Here is a 21,602-nt window from a genome sequence, read left to right as displayed (position 1 = left end):
ATAGTGGGTATTTTGGGGCAGCTGGTTAGCAGTCCATCATAGATTTTTTTAGGGATCACACCCTTTTCGAAAGCTTGATTGAGGATCATTTCTAACTCTGACGAAAAGGCTTTCAGGGGATTGCAGTCTAACTTGAGGTATATCTTTTTATCTTTCAACTGTCTAAACGGCTCCCTCTCATACATTTCTTGTGGCCAAATCACTATGTTTCCCCCCTTGTCTGCCGGTTTTATAACAACGTCCTCAAGGGACTGTAATTCTCTCAAGGCTGCAAGCTGTACAGCCGTGAGGATATCCAGTCTCCGTTTGTGGGAGATACACTTAAAGTCTTCCATGACTAGTTTCGTGAAGATGTCAACTGCCGGACATAATGACAAGGGGGGAAAGCGAGTGGAACGTGGATAGAGGAACTGTGGGAACATACCTTGTGATGCCAAAGTTTGTTCATTGAGTAGCTCCTCCAGGGCCTGCAATGCCTCCTCCTCCATAACATCAATCTGCTGTTCGTCACTGTTTCCCTTCACATACAGCTTCTTAAGAATCAGCTTTCTAGAAAATAGATATAAATCTTTTATGGCTGTAAAAGAGTCATAGTTGTTAGTGGGGGAGAAGGTGAGGTCCCTGGAGAGCACCTCAAGTTGAGCCACAGTAAGAACGTGTTTTGACAGGTTAATTACCTCAATATTAGTCTTCCTATCCCTTTTATCTTGTTTAATAGGGAGTATGAACTTCCGTTTTACTGCCTGATTTCCCCTAGTAGGAAACATTAGTTGTCTCCGTGCCTTTGGTTGATCTAGACCTGGAAGATTGTGGATAGTCCGGAGAGAATTCCAGAGGATTGGATTGGAGAAGTCTTGGAGTCGGGAGTGGGAGGTACAGATTAGTGTAGAGGTTAGTCGAAAGTCATTTGCAGAGCACAGCGATTGGCTAGGCCGATAAACAGAAAAGAGGGAGGAGGTGCCGCACTGTGAAGAGCTTTGTGGGTGTGAACAAGTACTTTGAATTGGATCCTATAATGAATGGGCAGCCAGTGTAAGGACTGGCAAAGAGCGGACGCGTCCGAGTACTGATTAGCCAGATGGACGACCCTGGCTGCTGCATTGAGGATGGACTGGAGAGGGGAAAGTCAAGTGAGGGGAAGGCCAATTAATAGAGTGCTGCAGTAGTCCAGGCGGGAGTGTATCAAGGCGAGAGTGAGGGTTTTTGCTGTTTGCATGGTGAGAAAAGGGCGGATTCTAGAGATGTTCTTTAGGTGTAAAGGGCAAGAGCGGGCAAGAGATTGTATATGGGAGGTGAAGGAGAGATTGGTGTTGTTACGTGTTACAGAACCACTCAGCACCCAGAATATATTGTGAAGTTATATGTATGTATAATAGGTTCCATGCGAGATGCATGTCCCTAATGCATCAGTTCACAGGCTGTGCCCCTGGACAGAGGAGACACGATATTCTCCTTTTGTCCTCCCTCCCCCCACCTTTGTAATCCCCACAGTAAACATCGGCAGGCTCCGGCCACCTGCGACTTTTGTAATGTATGTATGGCCTGCCGCTTTTCTATTGGCCGGCCCTCTGTATCTGTGTGATATATTCTGTGTCCTGTGAGTAAAGTGTTGTCAGACTGGAAATACATGGAGAAGCAGTCATCTTTTATATGTGCCCATGTAACCAAGGAATTCCAGCCAGCATCATTCATTCAGACTCCAGCCAACGCAGAGCGGACCTCCGAAAACACGGGGTGGCACTGAAAGAGGTACCCCAGCTTGGTAAACCCCGATACACTGGTGGCAGCGGCGGGATATGATACCCCTTCTACAGGAGGAAAGGAATGAATGGAAAACAACTACCAGAAGTTAAAGAGGACTACATTAAAAGATCTGGTGGAAGCCTGAGGGTTGATCGCCAGCAACAAAACAAAAGCGGATTTGATAGCAGCCATCATGGATCACGACAGTGCAGCGCCCCCCAATGTGAACGTGGAGGAGACCGAATTCCAGAGGGAGGTAAAGAACAGATTGGCATTCTATGGCCCAAACCCTGCGGTAGAGATCATACGAGAGGTGATGGCTGATGTGCGTACTGATCTGAAGGAAAAGATGGCCGAGCGGACGAGGATAGAGCTAGCCAAGATGGAGATGGCAGAGCGGACCAAAGTGGAGCTGGCCAAGATGGAGATGGCAGAGCAGAGAGAGGAGAGTCAGCGAGCAGGGGGAGCTCTGGCCTTCGACCAGGTATCTTCAACAGTAAGCCACAAAAAGATCCAGTATAATGCCTTCCGACAGTTGGGGGAGGCAGAGGAAGACATTGATGGCTTTCTGCAGGACTTTGAGAGGCAGTGTGCCCTTCATCAAGTGAAGCCGGAGGAACGGGTTCAGATTCTGGCCAGCCAGCTGACAGGCCGGGCAGCGGACGCCTATCGCACGGTACCTAATGAGGACTGTATGGATTATGAGTGGATCAAAGAAGTGATCTTGGCCCGGTATGCGCTGACACCAGAGGCATACCGCCAAAAGTTCCGCAGACTTATAAAACGCTTAACCGATACCCACGCTGAATGGGCCTGTAAATTACGGCGGTCACTGCTACAGTGGGTACAAGGGAGCCAAGCAACCACTAAGGAGGACGTCCTCCAGCTCTTGTTAGAATGATTCTTTAATGGACTAAACCCCGAGACACAGGTATGGCTTCGGGACAGGCGGCCAACGACTCTTGAGGAAGCCGCTTGTCTGGCCGATGAAGATCATGATGCCAGGAGGCCACAGTTGTCCGGATCAATGATGGTCACTAGGGGCCCGCCCATGGACCTGGAGGGCCCCAAACCAACGAAGATTGTAGGGGGACCAGCTAGAAACTCGGCCTACCACAGTCCCCCTGGGACGCGATGCCACACCTGCCGTCAGCTGGGCCACCTGCAAAGACAATGTTCCAAACGGACTCAGCATACCCAGTGGCCAAAGGCGGGAACAGCTACCTTCAGCCGGGATGCTGTACACTGCTACTAAGGCGAAGCTGACCCGGCATTGGGGGTTATGACTGACCAAGGGGTGGAAGAGATGGAGGAAGTGCTGCATGAAGTAGACCCCGTGCAGGCAGCCCGGGCAGATAATCGACAACAGCATCGACAGGTCATGTGGGTTAATGGGAAACGTATGCAGGGACTAAGAGATTCCGGAGCAACTTTGACCCTTGTGAAGCTTCATCTTGTCCGGGACCAAGAAAAGATGGACCGGACAGTGGCAGTCCGTGTAGCAGGGGGAGCCATACATCAACTGCCCACTGCCAGGATTCACCTGAACTGGGGAGTCGGGGATGGCCTTGTTGAGGTCGGCTTGATGGAGGATTTGCCTGCAGACGTCTTGCTGGGAAATGACTTGGGGCCCAAGTTGTCTGCATTCTCGGTGGCCCCTCTGGCTGAGACATATCCTGTGACCACCCGTAGACAAGCTCGAGCTGCGGAGGCGGAATCACACTCAGAGGAGGCCCAGGTAAGACATCCCAGCCCTACACGTATTCCCATAGCCAGACACATTTCTTGGGCCACCCCAGATGAATTTAAGAGGGAGTTACTTGAGGATCCTTCATTAGAGGGATATTGTGGGAAGGCACAGGAGGGGAGAGGGGTACTGGAAGGGGAACAGTTTGTATGGAAGTAGGGACTCCTCTACCGGATCACAGAGCAGCACCACACAGGGACGAGCCCCACTATAAAACGACAGCTGGTAGTTCCCAAGAAGTATAGGCAGGAGCTACTGCGAATCTCTCATGACATACCCTTAGCCGGGCACTTCAGCGTCAGTCGCACCAGGCATCGTCTGACACAAAACTTCTTTTGGCCGGGGGTAACCTATGATGTTCGTCAGTACTGCCAGACCTGTGACAGTTGCAAGCGCATTGGCAAGAGGGGGGATCGATGCAAGGCCAAATTACTCCCCCTCTTCATTGTGGAGGAACCATTTAGCCGAGTAGCGGTCGATTTGATAGGGCCGTTAGCCAAACCCAGTCCGTCAGGGAAAAAGTATATATTGACAGTGGTAGATTATGCCACACGGTATCCAGAGGCTGTTGCGTTACCTAACATACTGGCAGAGACGGTGGCGGCTGCCCTGCTCCAGGTGTTCTCACGGGTTGGATTTCCCCGGGAGATTATCTCGGACGAGGGTACCCAGTTTTCAGCAGAGGTGACCAACCAACTGTGGAAGCTGTGCGACGTAAAGTCCATTAGAAGCACCCCGTACCACCCGCAAACCAATGGGTTGTGTGAACGCTTTAACGGGACATTAAAACAGCTCATTGGTACTTTTACCAGGACATACAGGGACTGGGAGAAATTCTTGCCATACCTCCTGTTTGCCTATCGGGAAGTGCCCCAAGAATCCATGGGGTTCTCCCCGTTTGAGCTGGTATACGGGAGACGGGTAAGGGGACCCCTAGACTTAGTGCTGGAACACTGGGAAGGGGAGGGCCTCATAGAAGGGGTACCTATTGTACCCTATGTGCTGGAATTCCGGGACCGCCTACAGGAGCTGACTCAGGCTGTACGTGAGAACATGCAGGCGACCCAGCGGCGCCAGCGCATATGGTATGATCGGAGGGCCAGGGAGCGCACCTTGGAAATAGGACAGAAGGTCCTGGTGTTAGAGCCCACTAAGCAGAATAAGTTTCAAGCTGCATGGCAGGGGCCCTACCAGGTAGTGGGGAAAATAGCCGACACAACCTATAATGTCGCCGATTTTGACGACCCCAGGGTTATCGGCATGTTCCACGTGAATATGCTGAAGCCCTACCGGGAGCGCCCTGAAGAGGTAGTGGCCATCTGTGCACCTGAAGCAGAGGATTTAGCCGGACTTCGCTTGCCGGATGTCTTAGGGGAAAGGACTCAGTCTAAAACATGGGACCAGGTACACTTGGGTGAAGACCTAGGCCCCCGGGAGAGACAGCAAGCGGAGGAGTTGTTGAGGCAGCGACAGAGGATGTTTTCAGGGAGACCAATTTACACTCGCCTGGCACAACACAAGGTTGAGACCCAGGATCAGACCCCCCAGCGACAAAACCCCTTCCGCGTCCCTGAGTCTGTACAAGAGGGGATGCGACAAGAGATACAAGAGATGCTGCGTTTAGGGGTCATTGAAGAGTCAGATAGTCCCTGGGCATCCCCTGCAGTGTTAGTGCCCAAGAAGGATGGGACTACACGGTTTTGTGTAGACTATCGTAGCATCAATGAGAAAACAGTGACGGATGCATACCCCATGCCGCGTGTGGATGAGTTGTTAGACCGGCTGGCGGGGGCAAAGTATTTGACCACCATCGATCTATGCAAAGGCTACTGGCAGATTCCCCTTAGTCCTGACGCTATTCCCAAGTCGGCATTTGTCACCCCGTTTGGCTTATTCCAGTTTCGAGTTAGGCCATTCGGGATGAAGAATGCCCCGGCGACCTTCCAATGGCTGGCTGACCGGCTTCTGGATGGTATCCAGGACTATGCTTGTGCCTACCTGGACGACATCGCCATCTACAGTGCGACATGGGAAGAGCATCTAAATCACCTAGAGACAGTACTGGACAGGATCCACCAGGCCGGAATCACCCTGAACCCAAACAAGTGTCACGTGGGCAAAGCAGAGGTTCAGTATTTAGGGCATTGGGTGGGAAGTGGGAAACAGCGACCAGAACCAGCCAAGATTGAGGCCATAGCCAAATGGCCCACCCCACGCACTAAAACCCAGGTCATGGCGTTTCTAGGGACAGCGAGGTATTACAGGAAATTCGTTCCCAATTACAGCAGCATAACCAAGCCCCTCACTGATCTGACCCGTAAGAACTAACCCCGCCAGGTAACCTGGATCTCAGAGTGTGAGGAAGCCTTCCGCCAACTAAAGGATGCCCTCACCAATACCCCTGTATTGGCCGCACCTGATCCAACTTAACGTTTCCTTGTTCACACAGATGCTTCTATGTTTGGATTGGGGGCAGTACTGAGCCAAGTCGGGCCAGACGGCCAAGAACACCCGGTAGCTTACCTGAGTCGGAAACTACTGCCCCGTGAAGTAAGCTATGCGGCCATCGAGGAGTGCCTGGCGGTAGTATGGGCACTCAAGAAGTTGCAACCATATTTGTATGGACGACAGGTTTCCCTCCTAACGGACCATAATCCCCTAGCTTGGCTTAATCGAGTCTCCGGAGACAACGCCAGATTGCTGCGGTGGAGTTTAGCCCTACAACCACTGGAGTTCACCATCCATCACAGACCCGGCAAACAAAACGGTAACGCCGATGGACTAAGTCGACAAACGGAACTTGTACCAACCCCATAAACTTCGGTCATCCCCAAACCGATCCATTGAGGATCAGACTGTGTATGCCGATCGCGTCGCTGAAAAGGGGAGCCGTGTTACGTGTTACAGAACCACACAGCACCCAGAATATGTTGTGCAGTTACATGTATGTATAATAGGTTCCATGTGAGATGCATGTCCCTAATGCATCAGTTCACAAGCTGCACCCCTGGGCAGAGGGGACACGATATTCTCCTTTTGTCCGCCCTCCCCCCACCTTTGTAATTCCCACAGTAAACATCAGCAGGCTCCGGCCACCTGCGGCTTTTGTAATGTATGTCTTGCCTGCCGCTTTTCTATTGGCCGGCCCTCTATTTGTGTGATATATTCTGGGTCCTGTGAGTAAAGTGTTGTCAGACTGGAAATACATGGAGAAGCAGTGATCTTTTATATGCGCCCATGTAACCAAGGAATTCCAGCCAGCGTCATTCATTCAGACTCCAGCCAACGCAGAGCAGACCTCCGAAAACACGGGGTGGTACTGAAAGAGGTACCCCAGCTTGGTAGACCCTATTACAGGTGTCAAACGTAACACCCAGATAGCGGCCCTTCTGCCGGGGTGTTATTATGGTGCCACCCACGGAGAGGGAAATGTCAGATTTAGGGAGGTTAGTAGACTGGAAGTGCAGAAGAAGTTCCGTTTTGGAGAAGTTGAGTTTCCGAGAGCGGACATGATGTTGGAGACTGCGGACAGAGAGTCACTGGCGTTTTAGTACAGTGGGAGTAAGGTCAGGGGATGACGTGTATAGTTGTGTGCCATCAGCATAAAGATGGTACTGAAAGCCAAATCTGCTGATGATCTGTCCATTTGGGGCCGTGTAGAGAGAGAAGAGAAGGGGGCCAAGGACTGAGCCCTGAGGTACTCCAAATGTGAGAGGAAGAGGAGATGAAGTGGAACCAATGAACAAAACACTGAAGGAGTGGTCAGAAAGATAGTAAGAGAACCAGGAGAGGGCAGTGTCTTTACATATAGGGGGCTTCCACAATACAGGTAGTACAAAGGATCTGAAAAAGCACTATGGCTCCTCACCTCTCCCCAAAAATCCAGCAAATTCTGAGCTCCCAAATCCAAATGCCCCATTCCCTTCTGAGCCCCACAGTGTGCCTAAACCACATTTAGTGTCCACATGTTTGGCATTTCTATAGCAATGAGGGTGCATGTGTCCAGAAGTATTATCTGGGCACAATGTCTGGGCACTACAATTTAATGGGCACTTCAATGGCAGATTTGCTATTTTCAATCAGCAACATACCCTGCTGCTTGTTTCTGGAAAACACCCATGGAGTCAAAATCATCACTACACCTTGTGAGGCAGCGGTAGCATGGTACGCAGTGAAGAGGCAGTGACCTACAAACACAAAAGTCCCTTTGATGTGTTTCCTCACAGCATTAAAGTCCAATTTACACAAGTGCAAATAATATTAGTGTTTAGTTCACACCAGTCAATAGCACTTCATAGGACACGGCTTTGTATCACAGTCCCTAAACATGCCGGATTTCACCTTGTCCAGTTTCCATGGGTGACTGCTTGCCATGCCATGTCTCTAACTTACAGCTCCCTTTGGTCTGCAGTCATGACACCCGCTACCTCACCTCTGACTAGTTCACATGGGTGTCGTGCACCACTGTATCACAGTCTCTCTTCACAGCCGTACACAGACCTTGACATCCTAGTGTCTGCAGCTGTGACACATGACAGTCCTTCCTTCGGGCACAGGAAGTCTACCTCCGGTTCTGGGCACAAGACCTGTCCACATCCATGACCAGTCATCGTGGACGGCATAACCACTGTGTATGCTGTGGGTTGTCAGGTCTCTCTCTGGTCCTGACACACCTGAGACTCACTAAGCAACAACCCTTTCCTTCAAGGTTTTTAACATAGCAAAGTGTGGCTTCCAGCCACATGGAAAACCTGGGTCCGGAATGGAACAGACTGCACAAACTACTATCCTGCAGTCTGTTTCACACACAACATCCAGAGCAGGTTTTCCCTACATCTGCCTTGGACACTAACATGTTCAAGACTAACACTTTTATTATCAGTCTGTATTGCCGTCACAGCTACGCCTGTGACTGCCATGGACACCTATTGCCTTCATACACCTCCGTGTATATCCTGAGGAGACTACACAGCAACCCCTACCTGTGACATTGGTCACTGCTTCACCATTGCAATCCCAGCTACGCCTGTGACCGCAATGCATTCCCATAGCCTCAATATGCCTCCGTGCGTATCCTGGGGAGAACATACAGCACCCCCTAGCTGTAATAGGGGTCACTACCTCACATATACCCATCCACTGTTCAAACCTTTGGGGTTGAATACTTGACACCCCACATGGGCGCGAGACAGGGCATCCTCATGCCTCTGTGACATCCCCACCCGACAATGCACTTTGAAACCAAAGTAGGGTCCGGAACAGTCAATTAAGATTTGGACCGGTTGTGGGTGGCCTGAACTTTGTTCATTTTGGATTCAGTAACCCCGCATCTCATCAGTACTCACCTTCGGGCCTTTGGTATAATTTCTTCCGTACCCTTACCCGTGCCTCGGTGACTATATCATGCTGAAACGCCGTGGTTCGACCCATGAAATCCGAGCATCCATCTTTATTACGTCGCACCCAAACCTGAGCTTCCCGACACTGCTGTCTAACGAGCACTCTATCTATTTCACTCTGACCCCAGGCCACATCGTTGGCCGGTGCCAGAAGATTCCTCGAGCGCACGTCCCCAGTTGCCTCTGCGACCACACACTTCCGGTTCTTCCCAGCGTTCTTTTTAAACCTGCAGTTTTTTCACACACCAGTTTCTCTGCGTGTGACCCTGGAATTGAGCTGTCCCGAACTTACCAGGGGACATTTCCAGCTCTGGGTTCAGTGGAGTCTCCATGCCCTCTACTGCCACAACCTCTAGGGCAGTGGTCCCCAACCTTTCTGACCTTGAGAGCCAAATTCAGCTTAGAGAGAGGGTCTCGAGCCACATTCAGCACTGAGAGAGGGGCGTGAGCCATATCCGGCTCCCATCTCCTTCAAAGTAGTGTCAACCAAAGCCCCCATTACAGGTATAATGATAACCAAAGCTTTTCCACAGAAATCACTCCAAAGCAGTACACTGAGATCCAGGGGTTCCCACAATACCCCCATTCAGTATTCTCTCATCAAGGACTCCCAACACAGTCACATCCAGCTTTGAGCACCTCCTCTAACAGGTAATGCCATCCTCCAGCGTACCATACCTAAAACATCTCTAAACCCCTAAGACCAGTAAATGTGCATCCACATCTGCTCTTCTGTGCAGGGCTACTCACAACATTCACCATTTTGAGATGTACTCTTCATACCTGTTTGATAGACCTGGACCTAATGCACCAAGCTGGCAGACAGTCGCGAGCTACAATTCATGGGACAGCGAGCCACATGTGGCTCCCGAGCTACAGGTTAGGGATCCCTGCTCTAGGGGAAGCCTGTTGGGGATACACTCTGTCCCTAAGTTGGCGAACCCTGTGGCAGATATCTCTGACTTGATATCTTCGGGTTCTGCACCCGAAACAACATTTTCATCCTGCCCTGCCAATACCTTTAGGGGGAGCCTATCGTGATTACACTCTGTCCCTAGGTTGACGACCCCTTTGGCAGGTATCTCAACATCTTCGGTTTCTGCACCCGGCACAACATTTTCATCCTCTCCTTCCACCACCTCTAGGGGGAGCCTATCGTGATTACACTCTGTCCCTAGGTTGGCGACCCCTATGGCAGGTATCTCAACATCTCCGGGTTCTATTCCTGGCACAACCATTACCATGAGAGGGTTGACCCTGGTCTCCCACAGCGACCAAAACAGGGGCAAGTCGCTCCCCAACACAGTCCCATATGGAAGGATCTTCGTCACTCCCACCACATGTTTAATGTCCCCACATTGTGTAGAAAAATTGACCTCAGCGGTCGGGTACTCCCGGATTTCCCCATGGATATCCACCACCTTCACCTTCCATCCTTTGGAGTTGTCCCCAGCAGCAAGGGACCTATGGACCAAAGTCACTCTGCTCCCCGTGTCCAGGAGAGCCTCTGTGTGGCACCCATTCACAAGCACCTGGCACAGTCGCTGCACGCTGTCGGCAGTGCCTGCAGTGATGATACAGACTGGCTGGGCATATATCGAGACATGGTGCGTATATCTGCAGTCAATGGGCTCAGATGGCACAGAACAGTTACTAGCCCCATTTCCAGGCTCTGGTACCACGTCCTGAGTGGATTTATACCGCTCAATCAATTCTACCAGCAGGTCCAGATTGCCCAGCTCCCTTTGCCCAACCCAATGCTGCATGGCGGCCGGCAGAGGCCGCACAATCCGATCAACCACAACTCTCCATCATCTCGATTTGGGAAAAAAACTCAGACTGGAGCCACTCCTCCACCAACTGCAGCAAGTCAATTGCATGAGACCTGGCGGGCTGAGACTACATAGGAACACTGGTACACCCAATGATCACCCCTTACCTTAGGGTTCTCCTTTTTACTCAGCTGAAGCTGTGGGAGCTTCCATTGCAGCATCTCTTGCTGCTTCAGCTGCAACTGCAGCACCTGCTGCTGCAGAACCTCTTGCTGCGACTGCTGAAACTGCAGTGTCTCTTGCTGCTGCTGCAGAACCTCTTGCTGCGACTGCTGACTGAGCACAAAATGCTCTAAAAGTTCCTCCATTTCTCCAGCAGACCTGTACAACGATCTGCAGCACTCTCTGGGGTATGCCTCAGTTTACACTGCCCGTATTCTCCACCATATGTAAGGCAGCGGTAGCAGCATTACGCAGTGAAGAGGCAGTGACCCACAAAGTTCAAACACAAAAGTCCCTTTAATGTGTTTCCTAACAGTATTAAAGTCCAATTTACACAAGTGCAAATAATATTAGTGTTCAGTTCACACCAGTCAATAGCACTTCATAGGACACGGCTTTGTATCACAGTCCCCTAAACATGCCGGACTTCACCTTTTCCAGTTTCCATGGGTGACTGCATGCCATGCCAATGTCTCTCACTTACAGCCCCCTTTGGTCTGCAGTCACGACACACGACCATTACACAGAGAAAAACAAAACACAAATATCCTAAAATAAAAAAGTAAAATGCAAAAAATGCATGAAGGTAGAAAGGGTTTTTAGTAAACATAATTTTGATCAAAAGTCGTGTGTTAATATGCATTTATATTGTGCATACACATTAACTTACTTTTTCAGTTCAGACTCCAGTTTTTTATTCAGATCAATGTGCATCCTGTGCATATAAGGGTGTGAACGCCTTGTTTCTGAGCTGGAAAATCCATCCTGTCTGGCCTATGCTTTTACTGGTGGTTCAGTCCCTCGATCCTTGTTCACATTTACGTCACTTGACAAGTGGAAAGGTGTTAATACAAGAATTAGGACTGTCCCACAAGGCTTGACGTGGCGGAATGGCTTGTACATTCTTTTGATCATAACTATGTTTACTAAATACCTTTATTACTATTACTACCTTCATGCATTTTTTGCAGTTTATTTTTTTATTTTAGGATATTTGTGTTTTGTTTTTGTTTTCTCTGTGTATTAGTCGTGTGTTAATATGCATTTACATTGTGTATACACATTAACTTACTTTCTCATTACAGACTCCAGTTTTTTATTCAAACTACTGTACTATCTTGCAGTCTGCTTCACACACAACATTCAAAGCAGGTTTTCCCTACATCCACCGTGGACACTAACATATCCAAGACTAACACTTTTATTATCAGTCTGTATTGCAGTCACAGCTACCGCTGTAGCAGTCACACATGTTCCCTGGGAACAATGCCCACATTTATAACACCAAATATTACAGTGCTACTCACTTGGGAGTGATATGAGGTATCACAGGAAATGTTTCTAATTAAAAGTCTCATAAACCACATCACAGGAAACTCAAATACAGCCCTTGTCCATCCATACAATAGTCTAGCTTCTTAGTCTTTCAGTAGAGGCACTCAGTCTACACACCTCTACACATGCTACACTGTATGAGGCAAACAGGTCTCATTTTACCAAGTGAACCACACCCAGGGGTTGCGATATGGTGAGCAGCCATTCACCTGCTCATAATGAACCTTTCATGGCCAGGTTACTCCAGGTTCATCTCCCATCCACTGTGTTTAACAAGCATCCTTACATACCTCCCCCTCTGCCTAAAGCCATGGGCTTGACATCTTGCAGACACAGGATTCTCGAGAGGGCATTGGCATTACCATGTAACTCCCGACTCTATGTTTTACTTGAAAGCGGACATCCTGCAGGGCTAGAAATTAGTGGGTAGCACAAGCATTTTTCCTCTTTTTCTTTCTCATCCACCTGAATGGACCATGGTCTGACACTAATTTAAATTCTCACCCTAAGAGATAGTATCGCAATGTGTCCATCGCCCACTTTATGGACAGGCATTCCTTTTCTCCAATGGAACCATTTTTCTCACATGCTTACAGATTCCTACTCAGGTAGAGAACAGGATTCTCCTCTCCGTGTATCTCCTGAGAGAGGAACTCTCCTAATCTAACATCCATTTGGAGTACAAATTTCTTCACGACACAGAGCCACTTTCAGTTTTTGAAAGGCCTTTTCCGCCTCCAACGTCCATTTGGCCACGCCTAATTTTATCCCCTTAGTGAGGTTGATCAAGGGTTTGGCCACCGTGGCAAAGTTTGGAATTAGCCTCATGTAGTACCCCATGATTTCCAGGAAGGCCATAACAGCCGCACCAGAAATGGCACATCCATTAGATACGCGTATTCTGACGGTTAAGATCGGCTCTTCCCAGCTGCCATTGTGAGGTGGCAATCGGGGTAATGGTTTATGGGGTTGATGTCAGCTGTGTAATGTCAGGTGACATCAAACCTATGGGTTAGTAACGTAGAGGCATCTGTCAGACACCCCCATTACTAACCCCTACGTCTAAACTATTTAACACACACAAAGTGTTTAATTTGTAAAAATCACTCTGTGACAAATTCCCTCTTTAGCACATGTATTTAATAAAAAATAATCCACACCAGTCTGCCATAACACAAATGGAAGTCCCACAATGATCCATGTCTTCTTGGTCCAGTGTATGGAGCCCTGTTCAGAGAACAAAGCTCAATAGACTGGCGCAACAGTTGCTGCTGGTTGTAACGCTGCACTCCGGGAGAACCCGGCTGCTGTGACGAGCGGTGAGGTCAGTAAGGTTATCCCAGTACACAACTGCCAGTGCTGCTCTCATGTGACCCGGAGGCTTTGAACTGCAGTAACCTTACCTTATTTATTAGTGAAATACAGTTCAGAAAACTACACACACACAAGGCACTGATTATATATCTCACCGACATATTTCTATCTATCTATCTATCTACAGTTGAAACTTGATGTTTCCATCCACTATATAAAAAGACAGATCAACATGTTTTTCTCAATATCTGACATGAGATCAGAATAAACTTTTCCCATTTTAAGTAAATTAGGATTACTATAATTATTAATATTTATTATTAATAATAATACTTTTATTCCTATAGCGCCAACATATTCCACAGACAAAAGACATTACAGCATTACAATAATCACATAAATCAACAGATACCAAGAGGAATGAGGGCTCCGCTGCTCGCAAGCTTACAGTCTATGAGGAAATAGGGGAGACGCGAAAAGTGGATGTCAACAATTGCCTTCATTGTTCAGACCAGCCATAATTTAAGAAATCAGGTGTTCATGTAATGCTGCATGAACCGGTTATCAGCCAGAATACGTAGCAGTATATACACAGGGCTATTAAATGCTTAAAGCGTGTGAGAACATGATATGAAGAACCTGGTTATGGTAAAAATATTGAATGGGCCACACAGGGATAATTAGATTAATTTACTGAGACTGTAGGCGAGACTGAAGAAATGTGTTTTTAGTGCTCGCTTAAAACTGTGGGTATTACGGATTAATCGACTTAACCTGGGTAGTGCATTCCAAAAAATTGGTGCAGCACGTGAAAAGTCTTGGAGACAGGAGGTTCTGATTGAGGATATTAACTTCAGATCATTAGCAGAATGGAGGGCATGGGTAGGGTAGACTGAGATGAGGGAGATGTAGGGTGGTGCTGAGCCATGGAGCACTTTGTGGGTGAGGGTAATAAGTTTATACTGAATTCTGAAGTGGATGGGTAACCAGTGTAATGACTGGCACAAGGTAGCGGTATCGGTGTAATGGTTGGTGAGGAATATGATCCTGGCTACAGCATTAAGGATGGATTGGAGAGGGGAGAGTTTGGTAAGAGGGAGACCGATTAGAAGAGAGTTACAATAGTCCAAACGAGAATGAATAAGAGAAACAATAAGAGTTTTTGCGGAGTCAAAAGTAAGAAAGGGTTGAATTCTAGAAATGTTTTTGAGGTGCAGATAACAAGTTCTAGCCAGTGATCGGATGTGGGGGGTGAATGAAAGATCTGAATCAATCATGACCCCAAGACAGCGAGCATGTTGCTGGGAAATAATGGTAGAACCACACATGGAAATGGCAATGTCGGGCATAGGTAGGTTAGTAGAGGGAGGAAACACAAGGAGTTCAGTTTTTGACAGGTTCAGTTTCAGATAGCAGGAGAATATGATGGTAAAGACAGCGGTAAGACAATCACTGGTGTTTTCTAAAGAGGCAGGTGTGCTGTCAGGAGAGGAGGTGTATAATTGGGTTTCATCAGCATAGAGATGGTACTGGAAACCAAATCTACTGATTGTATACAAAGAGAAGAGGAGGGGGTCTAGGACCGATCATTGAGGAACCCCAACAGTAAGGGGAAGATGAGTGGAGGAGGAACCAGCAAAAGATACAGTAAAGGAGCGGTCAGAGAGATAGGAGGAGAACCAAGAGAGAACGATGTCCTTGAGGCCGATGGAGCGGAGCATAGTGAGGAGGAGCTGATGATCCACAGTGTTGAATACTGCAGAGAGGTCCAGGAGAATTAGCACGGAGTAGTGACCATTAGATTTAGCTGTTAGTAGATCATTAGAGACTTTAGTGAGGGCAGTTTCAGTAGAGTATAAAGAGTGAAAACCGGATTGTAGAGGGTCGAGATGAGAGTTATCTGAGAAATAGCGGATAACATGGGAGTGGATCAGGCGTTCCAGGAGTTTAGAGATGAAGGGAAGATTAGAGACAGGTCTATAGTTAGCAGCACAGTTTTGGTCAAGGGATAGTTTTTTAAGCAGTGGATATATAATGGCATGCTTAAATGAGGAGGGGAAGATACCGGAAGAGAGAGAGAGGTTGAATATTTTAGTTAGGTGAGTTGGTGACAGAAGGGGAAAGGGACTGGAGGAGATGTGATGGAATAGGGTCACTTGTGCAAGTAGAAGGCCAAGAAGATACAAGGAACCTGATAGCTTTTTCTTCTCTGACTGGTTCAACATAAGAGAGTGAGCTAGATGCAGGGAGGGAGGAAGGACAGCGCATGGTGTGAGGGGGTTGAGAGAAAATTTCCTGTCGGATATGGTCAATTTTTTCTTTGAAGTAATTAGCCAGATCATCAATGCGGAGATCCGTGGTTGGGGCCTGCACTTTTGGGTGAATAGGGAATGAAAAGTATCAAAGAGATGTTTCGGGTTATTGATAGTGAGGTGATGAGGGTGTTCAAATAGGTGAAAGGCAGTGTTGTATGTTTTAAGCATCAACTTATAATGGATGAAATCTTCCGGTAGATTGGATTTTCTCCACAGACGTATGGCACACCTGGAGCACCGCTGTAGGAAACATGTTTGCAGCATGTGCCAGGGTTTTCTCCATCTGTGCTGAGTTGTTCTATTTATAGGAGGTGCAGCTTCATCCAGGCAGTGTCTCATTATAATGCTTCAGTGAAGAATTAGGACAAGAGAGGGAGGAGATAGGGGCCAATGATGACTGCAAGTTCTTCATAAGTTTCTGGGTGTTGGCCTGTATGTTTCTATAAGTGTGGAAAGTGGGGGTGACCTGAGCGGAATGGCAGTTTTAAGCTGAGAATGAAAGAAGGTTGTGGTCACAGAGTGGGAGAGGGGAGTTTGTGAAATCAACCATTGAGCAAAGCTTGGAGAAGACCAAGTCGAGGGAGTTTCCGTCTTCATGCGTAGGAGAGCTAGTAAGCTGCAAAAAGGCCAAAGAAGGAGGTTAAAGATAAAAGGTGAGTAACCGATATGGAGAGAGGGAGAGCAAAAGGGATGTTGAAGTCTCTCATGAGGATGAGGAAGTCAAAGGAGAAAAATGTGGAAACCACGTGGCAAAGTGATCCAGGAATTGATGCGAGGGGCCCGGAGGATGATACACCACCGCCAGTCGCATGGAGAAGGGGATGTAGAGTCTGACAGCATGGCCCTCAAAAGAAGGGAAGACAAGTGAGGGTACTTGAGGGATAACCTGAAAGGTACATTTGGGTGATAGAAGCAGACCAACACCTCCACCTTCTCTGATGTCCGATCTTGGGGTATGAGGTTTCATCGGGGGCTTAGCTACAGCATTAAAGAATGCTGTAGATAAGCCCCTGATGGAGGTGCCGGCACCTGATAGGCGGAAAATAGGCTGACAGATTCCCTTTAAAACATTCTCTCATTATTCTGGCAAATATTAATAATTATGGTAATCCTATTTGTCTTAAAATGGGAAAGGTTTATTCTGATTTAATGTCAGATATTGAGAAGCACATGCAGATGTGTCTTTATATATAGTGGATGGAAACTTCTGGTTTCTACTGTATCTTTCTATTATATAGCTTTTATCTATTTCTCTAGCTGTCTATCCTCTATGTTTGCACATCTAACACCTAAACATTTGTTATTTCTGTTCTGCATTCTATTCCAGTACGTGTCACACTGATGGTGCACAAGGACGCCACACGGATTTTACATGTGGACACTGATAGCACCGGTACTGTTTTTTCCCGTTTCGGAACTATCAGGAATCCAGGACATGTGAAAATGTGAAAGATGCCTTACACTGATACTTTGTTGCAGTCAACTTTGAATTTCTGGCAGAATTCAGTCTATATGGGTCTGGATCTATCTCAAGAGACATCTACAATTGGCGATCTTTGCCCGCTCTTCCGTGCAAAAGCTCCATATCTGTCAGATTGCTGGGGTGTCTCCTGTGTACAGTGCCTTCTTCAGGTCACAACAGAATTTGCATTCAGTTTTGGGCTGTAGTTTGGCTATTCCAAAACTTCCATCTTCTCCTGGTGAAGCCGTTCTTATGGTGACTTAAAAGTTGCTTAGGGTCGTTGTCGTGGTGAAAGCTGAAAATTCTCTTCATCTTAATCAGGAAATACAAATATAATATTTTAGGTTATGTTATTTAAAAATAATAACATACATTTTATTCTTGACAGATGATTGTACCAGGAGCTTCAAGGGACATCTGATATCTTTAGAGTTTAATTCAGAAGATTCTAGTATCACACAAGATACCTCTACACAGCATGAAGACATCTCAGATATACCCCCAGCTGTTCACAGCAGAGAACGATCATCTTATTTTAATGAACAATTATCTCCAAATTCATCACAGACTGTTAAACAAAACAAAAGTCACAGAAGAAATGCTGAAGATAAAAGCCCACTAACAGGGGAAAAGCCATATTCATGTTCAGAATGTAGGAAATGTTTTTCAATGAAATCACATCGTGCTGCACATGAAAAAGTTCACACAGGAGAGAAGCCATATTCATGTTCAGAATGTGGGAAATGTTTTTCAATGAAATCACATTGTGTTGCACATGAAAAAGTTCACACAGGAGAGAAGCCATATTCATGTTCAGAATGTGGGAAATGTTTTTCAATTAAATCAAATCTTGCTGCACATGAAAAAGTTCACACAGGAGAGAAGCCATATTCATGTTCAGAATGTGGGAAATGTTTTTCAGTGAAATCAAGTCTTGTTGCACATGAAAAAGTTCATACAGGAGAGAAGCCATATTCATGTTCAGAATGTGGGAAATGTTTTACAACTAAATCATATCTTCTAATACATGAGAGATTTCACACAGGAGAGAAGCCATATTCATGCTCAGAATGTGGGAAATGTTTTTCATTGAAATCAAGTCTTGTTGCACATGAGAGAATTCATACAGGAGAGAAGCCATTTTCATGTTCAGAATGTGGGAAATGTTTTGCACACAAATTAAGTCTTGTTTTACATGAGGGAATTCACACAGGAGAGAAGCAATTTGCATGTTCAAAATGTGGAATATGTTTTTCATTTAAACATAGTCTTGTTGCACATGAGAAAATTCACACAGGAGAGAAGCCATATTCATGTTCAGAATGTGGGAAATGTTTTTCAGTGAAATCAAGTCTTGTTGCACATGAAAAAGTTCATACAGGGGAGAAGCCATATTCATGTTCAGAATGTGGGAAATGTTTTTCAATGAAATCAAGTCTTGTTACACATGAGAGAATTCACACAGGAGAGAAGCCATATTCATGTTCAGAATGTGGGAAATGTTTTTCACTGAAATCAAATCTTGTTGCACATGAAAAAGTTCATACAGGAGAGAAGCCATATTCATGTTCAGAATGTGGGAAATGTTTTTCAATGAAATCAAGTCTTGTTGCACATGAAAAAGTTCACACAGGAGAGAAGCCATATTCATGTTCAGAATGTGGGAAATGTTTTTCAATTAAATCAAGTCTTGTTGCACATGAGAGAATTCATACAGGAGAGAAGCCATATTCATGTTCAGAATGTGGGAAATGTTTTTCACTGAAATCACATCTTGTTGTACATGAGAGAATTCACACAGGAGAGAAGCCATATTCATGTTCAGAATGTGGGAAATGTTTTGTAAATAAATCACAGTTTAGTCGTCATGAAAGAATTCACACAGGAGAGAAGCCATATTCATGTTCAGAATGTGGGAAATGTTTTTCAATGAAATCAAGTCTTGTTGCACATGAAAAAGTTCATACAGGAGAGAAGCCATATTCATGTTCAGAATGTGGGAAATGTTTTTCACTGAAATCAAATCTTGTTGCACATGAAAAAGTTCATACAGGAGAGAAGCCATATTCATGTTCAGAATGTGGGAAATGTTTTTCAATGAAATCAAGTCTTGTTGCACATGAAAAAGTTCATACAGGAGAGAAGCCATATTCATGTTCAGAATGTGGGAAATGTTTTTCAATGAAATCAAGTCTTGTTGCACATGAAAAAGTTCACACAGGAGAGAAGCCATATTCATGTTCAGAATGTGGGAAATGTTTTTCAATTAAATCAAGTCTTGTTGCACATGAGAGAATTCATACAGGAGAGAAGCCATATTCATGTTCAGAATGTGGGAAATGTTTTTCACTGAAATCAAGTCTTGTTGTACATGAGAGAATTCACACAGGAGAGAAGCCATATTCATGTTCAGAATGTGGGAAATGTTTTGTAAATAAATCACAGTTTAGTCGTCATGAAAGAATTCACACAGGAGAGAAGCCATATTCATGTTCAGAATGTGGGAAATGTTTTTCAGTGAACTCAAGTCTTGTTGCACATGAAAAAGTTCACACAGGAGAGAAGCCATATTCATGTTCAGAATGTGGGAAATGTTTTTCAATGAAATCAAGTCTTGTTGAGCATGAAAAAGTTCATACAGGAGAGAAGCCATATTCATGTTCAGAATGTGGGAAATGTTTTTCAATGAAATCAAGTCTTGTTGCACATGAAAAAGTTCACTCAGGAGAGAAGCCATATTCATGTTCAGAATGTGGGAAATGTTTTTCACTGAAATCACATCTTGTTGTACATGAGAGAATTCACACAGGAGAGAAGCCATATTCATGTTCAGAATGTGGGAAATGTTTTTCATTGAAATCAAGTCTTGTTGCACATGAAAAAGTTCACACAGGAGAGAAGCCATATTCATGTTCAAAATGAGGGGAATGTTTTGCACACAAATTAAGTCTTGTTTTACATGAGAGAATTCACACAGGAGAGAAGCCATATTCATGTTTAGAATGTGGGAAATGGTTTTCTCATAAATCAGCTCTTACTAATAATCATCAAAGGTGTCAAACGGGAGAAAATCCGTACTCATGTTCAGAATGTGGGAAATGTTTTATTTAGAGATCATCTCTTTACAAACATTAAGCACATTCACACAGAAGTAGCCATTTTATAGTCACATTATAACAAACAAACATGGCGTCTTGAGACCTTGGGTTCCTATGGTCCCATTACCTTCCTGGAGTGATGCTCTTGCTCTTAAACCCTTTGGCGACAAGCTGCCCATCTTAGTTACACAAGCGGTGGTCACTATGATAGCATATAATATGGGGAACGTGCCTATATTTCATTATTCTGCTTTCCCCCATAGTTTGAATATCTCTTTGGTCGCGGCTCCACACTGGTGGTAATCCACCATAAGCAGGAGAGTGATGGCGCCTCTTCTCATGTACAGAAGTCCCGTCCATCTCATGTAACCTCCAGGCACCAGACACATTACTCACATTTCACTTTCTCACTATTGATAATTGTTCTCATGAAATCTCATTCCTGTGACTGAGAACTTACAATTTGTGTTGCTTTTCTGTGTTCTGCTCTTCTGTCTTCATCATTATTGATTATGAGCACGTTGCATAGAAGGTTTCTCTTCCTGGTGCCCTTGTTTCTATTTGTTACTCTTTGTGGCTCAGGGGAAGATACCAACACGATATATACTGAATCTTGTAGCCACTTACTGCCAATAAAGGAAGCTTTACTGTCTCACAGTGGTTTGAATAGTCCTTGTCAGACGTGCCCACATCCTGGATTTTCTATGGATTTCTAGATGGTGAAGCATATGTCCCTGAGATGTGCCAATGCATCCGGCCTCTACATGCCATCGAGTGGGCTGTCAGTAGGCTGGATCATGGGAGGACACAGACTGCACATGACCCCTGAGCAAGGAATGCACCGTTCCCCCCATATACTATGAAAGTGACTTGGACATTAGAGATGAGCGAACCCGAACTGGAAAGTCTGAGGTTCGTATTGGACACCTAGTGTGCGGTACCGAATGCCGAACACGGTGTTTTTACTGTCTGTCCAGTTTCCTGTTTGGGTTTGCCAGTCTAATAAAGCTTGTTAAAGAAAGGGGAGGAAGAAAAACTTCCAAGACAACAACCCAAGGTCATAATATAAAATTGCTTTATTGGATTATAGGGCAAGGAACAATAAAACATACTAAAAAGCTGATAACTTGTCAAAAAACATAAGGACACGATGGACCATAATTGCTGCTTATGTTATAATAATCATAGAAGATAT

General features: G+C 45.9%; 1 protein-coding gene across 1 annotated transcript in view; it reads left to right on the top strand.

Annotated features, from left to right (window-relative positions):
* The window catches only part of LOC141053924 (uncharacterized), a 101,429-nt gene extending 80,370 nt beyond the window's left edge, over positions 1-21,059 (top strand). The window contains exon 3 of the mRNA XM_073551095.1: positions 17,698-21,059. Coding sequence (XP_073407196.1) covers positions 17,698-20,231 — 2,534 coding nt within the window. The 3' untranslated portion in view covers positions 20,232-21,059. The remainder of the gene's footprint in view (positions 1-17,697) is intronic.
* Positions 21,060-21,602: the final 543 nt, after the last annotated feature.

Source organism: Dendrobates tinctorius, unplaced genomic scaffold, assembly GCF_039654945.1.
Source record: "Dendrobates tinctorius isolate UK_male_01 unplaced genomic scaffold, ASM3965494v1 ptg000173l, whole genome shotgun sequence".
NCBI classification, from domain to species: domain Eukaryota; kingdom Metazoa; phylum Chordata; class Amphibia; order Anura; family Dendrobatidae; genus Dendrobates; species Dendrobates tinctorius.
This window is presented reverse-complemented; position numbering and strand designations above follow the sequence as displayed.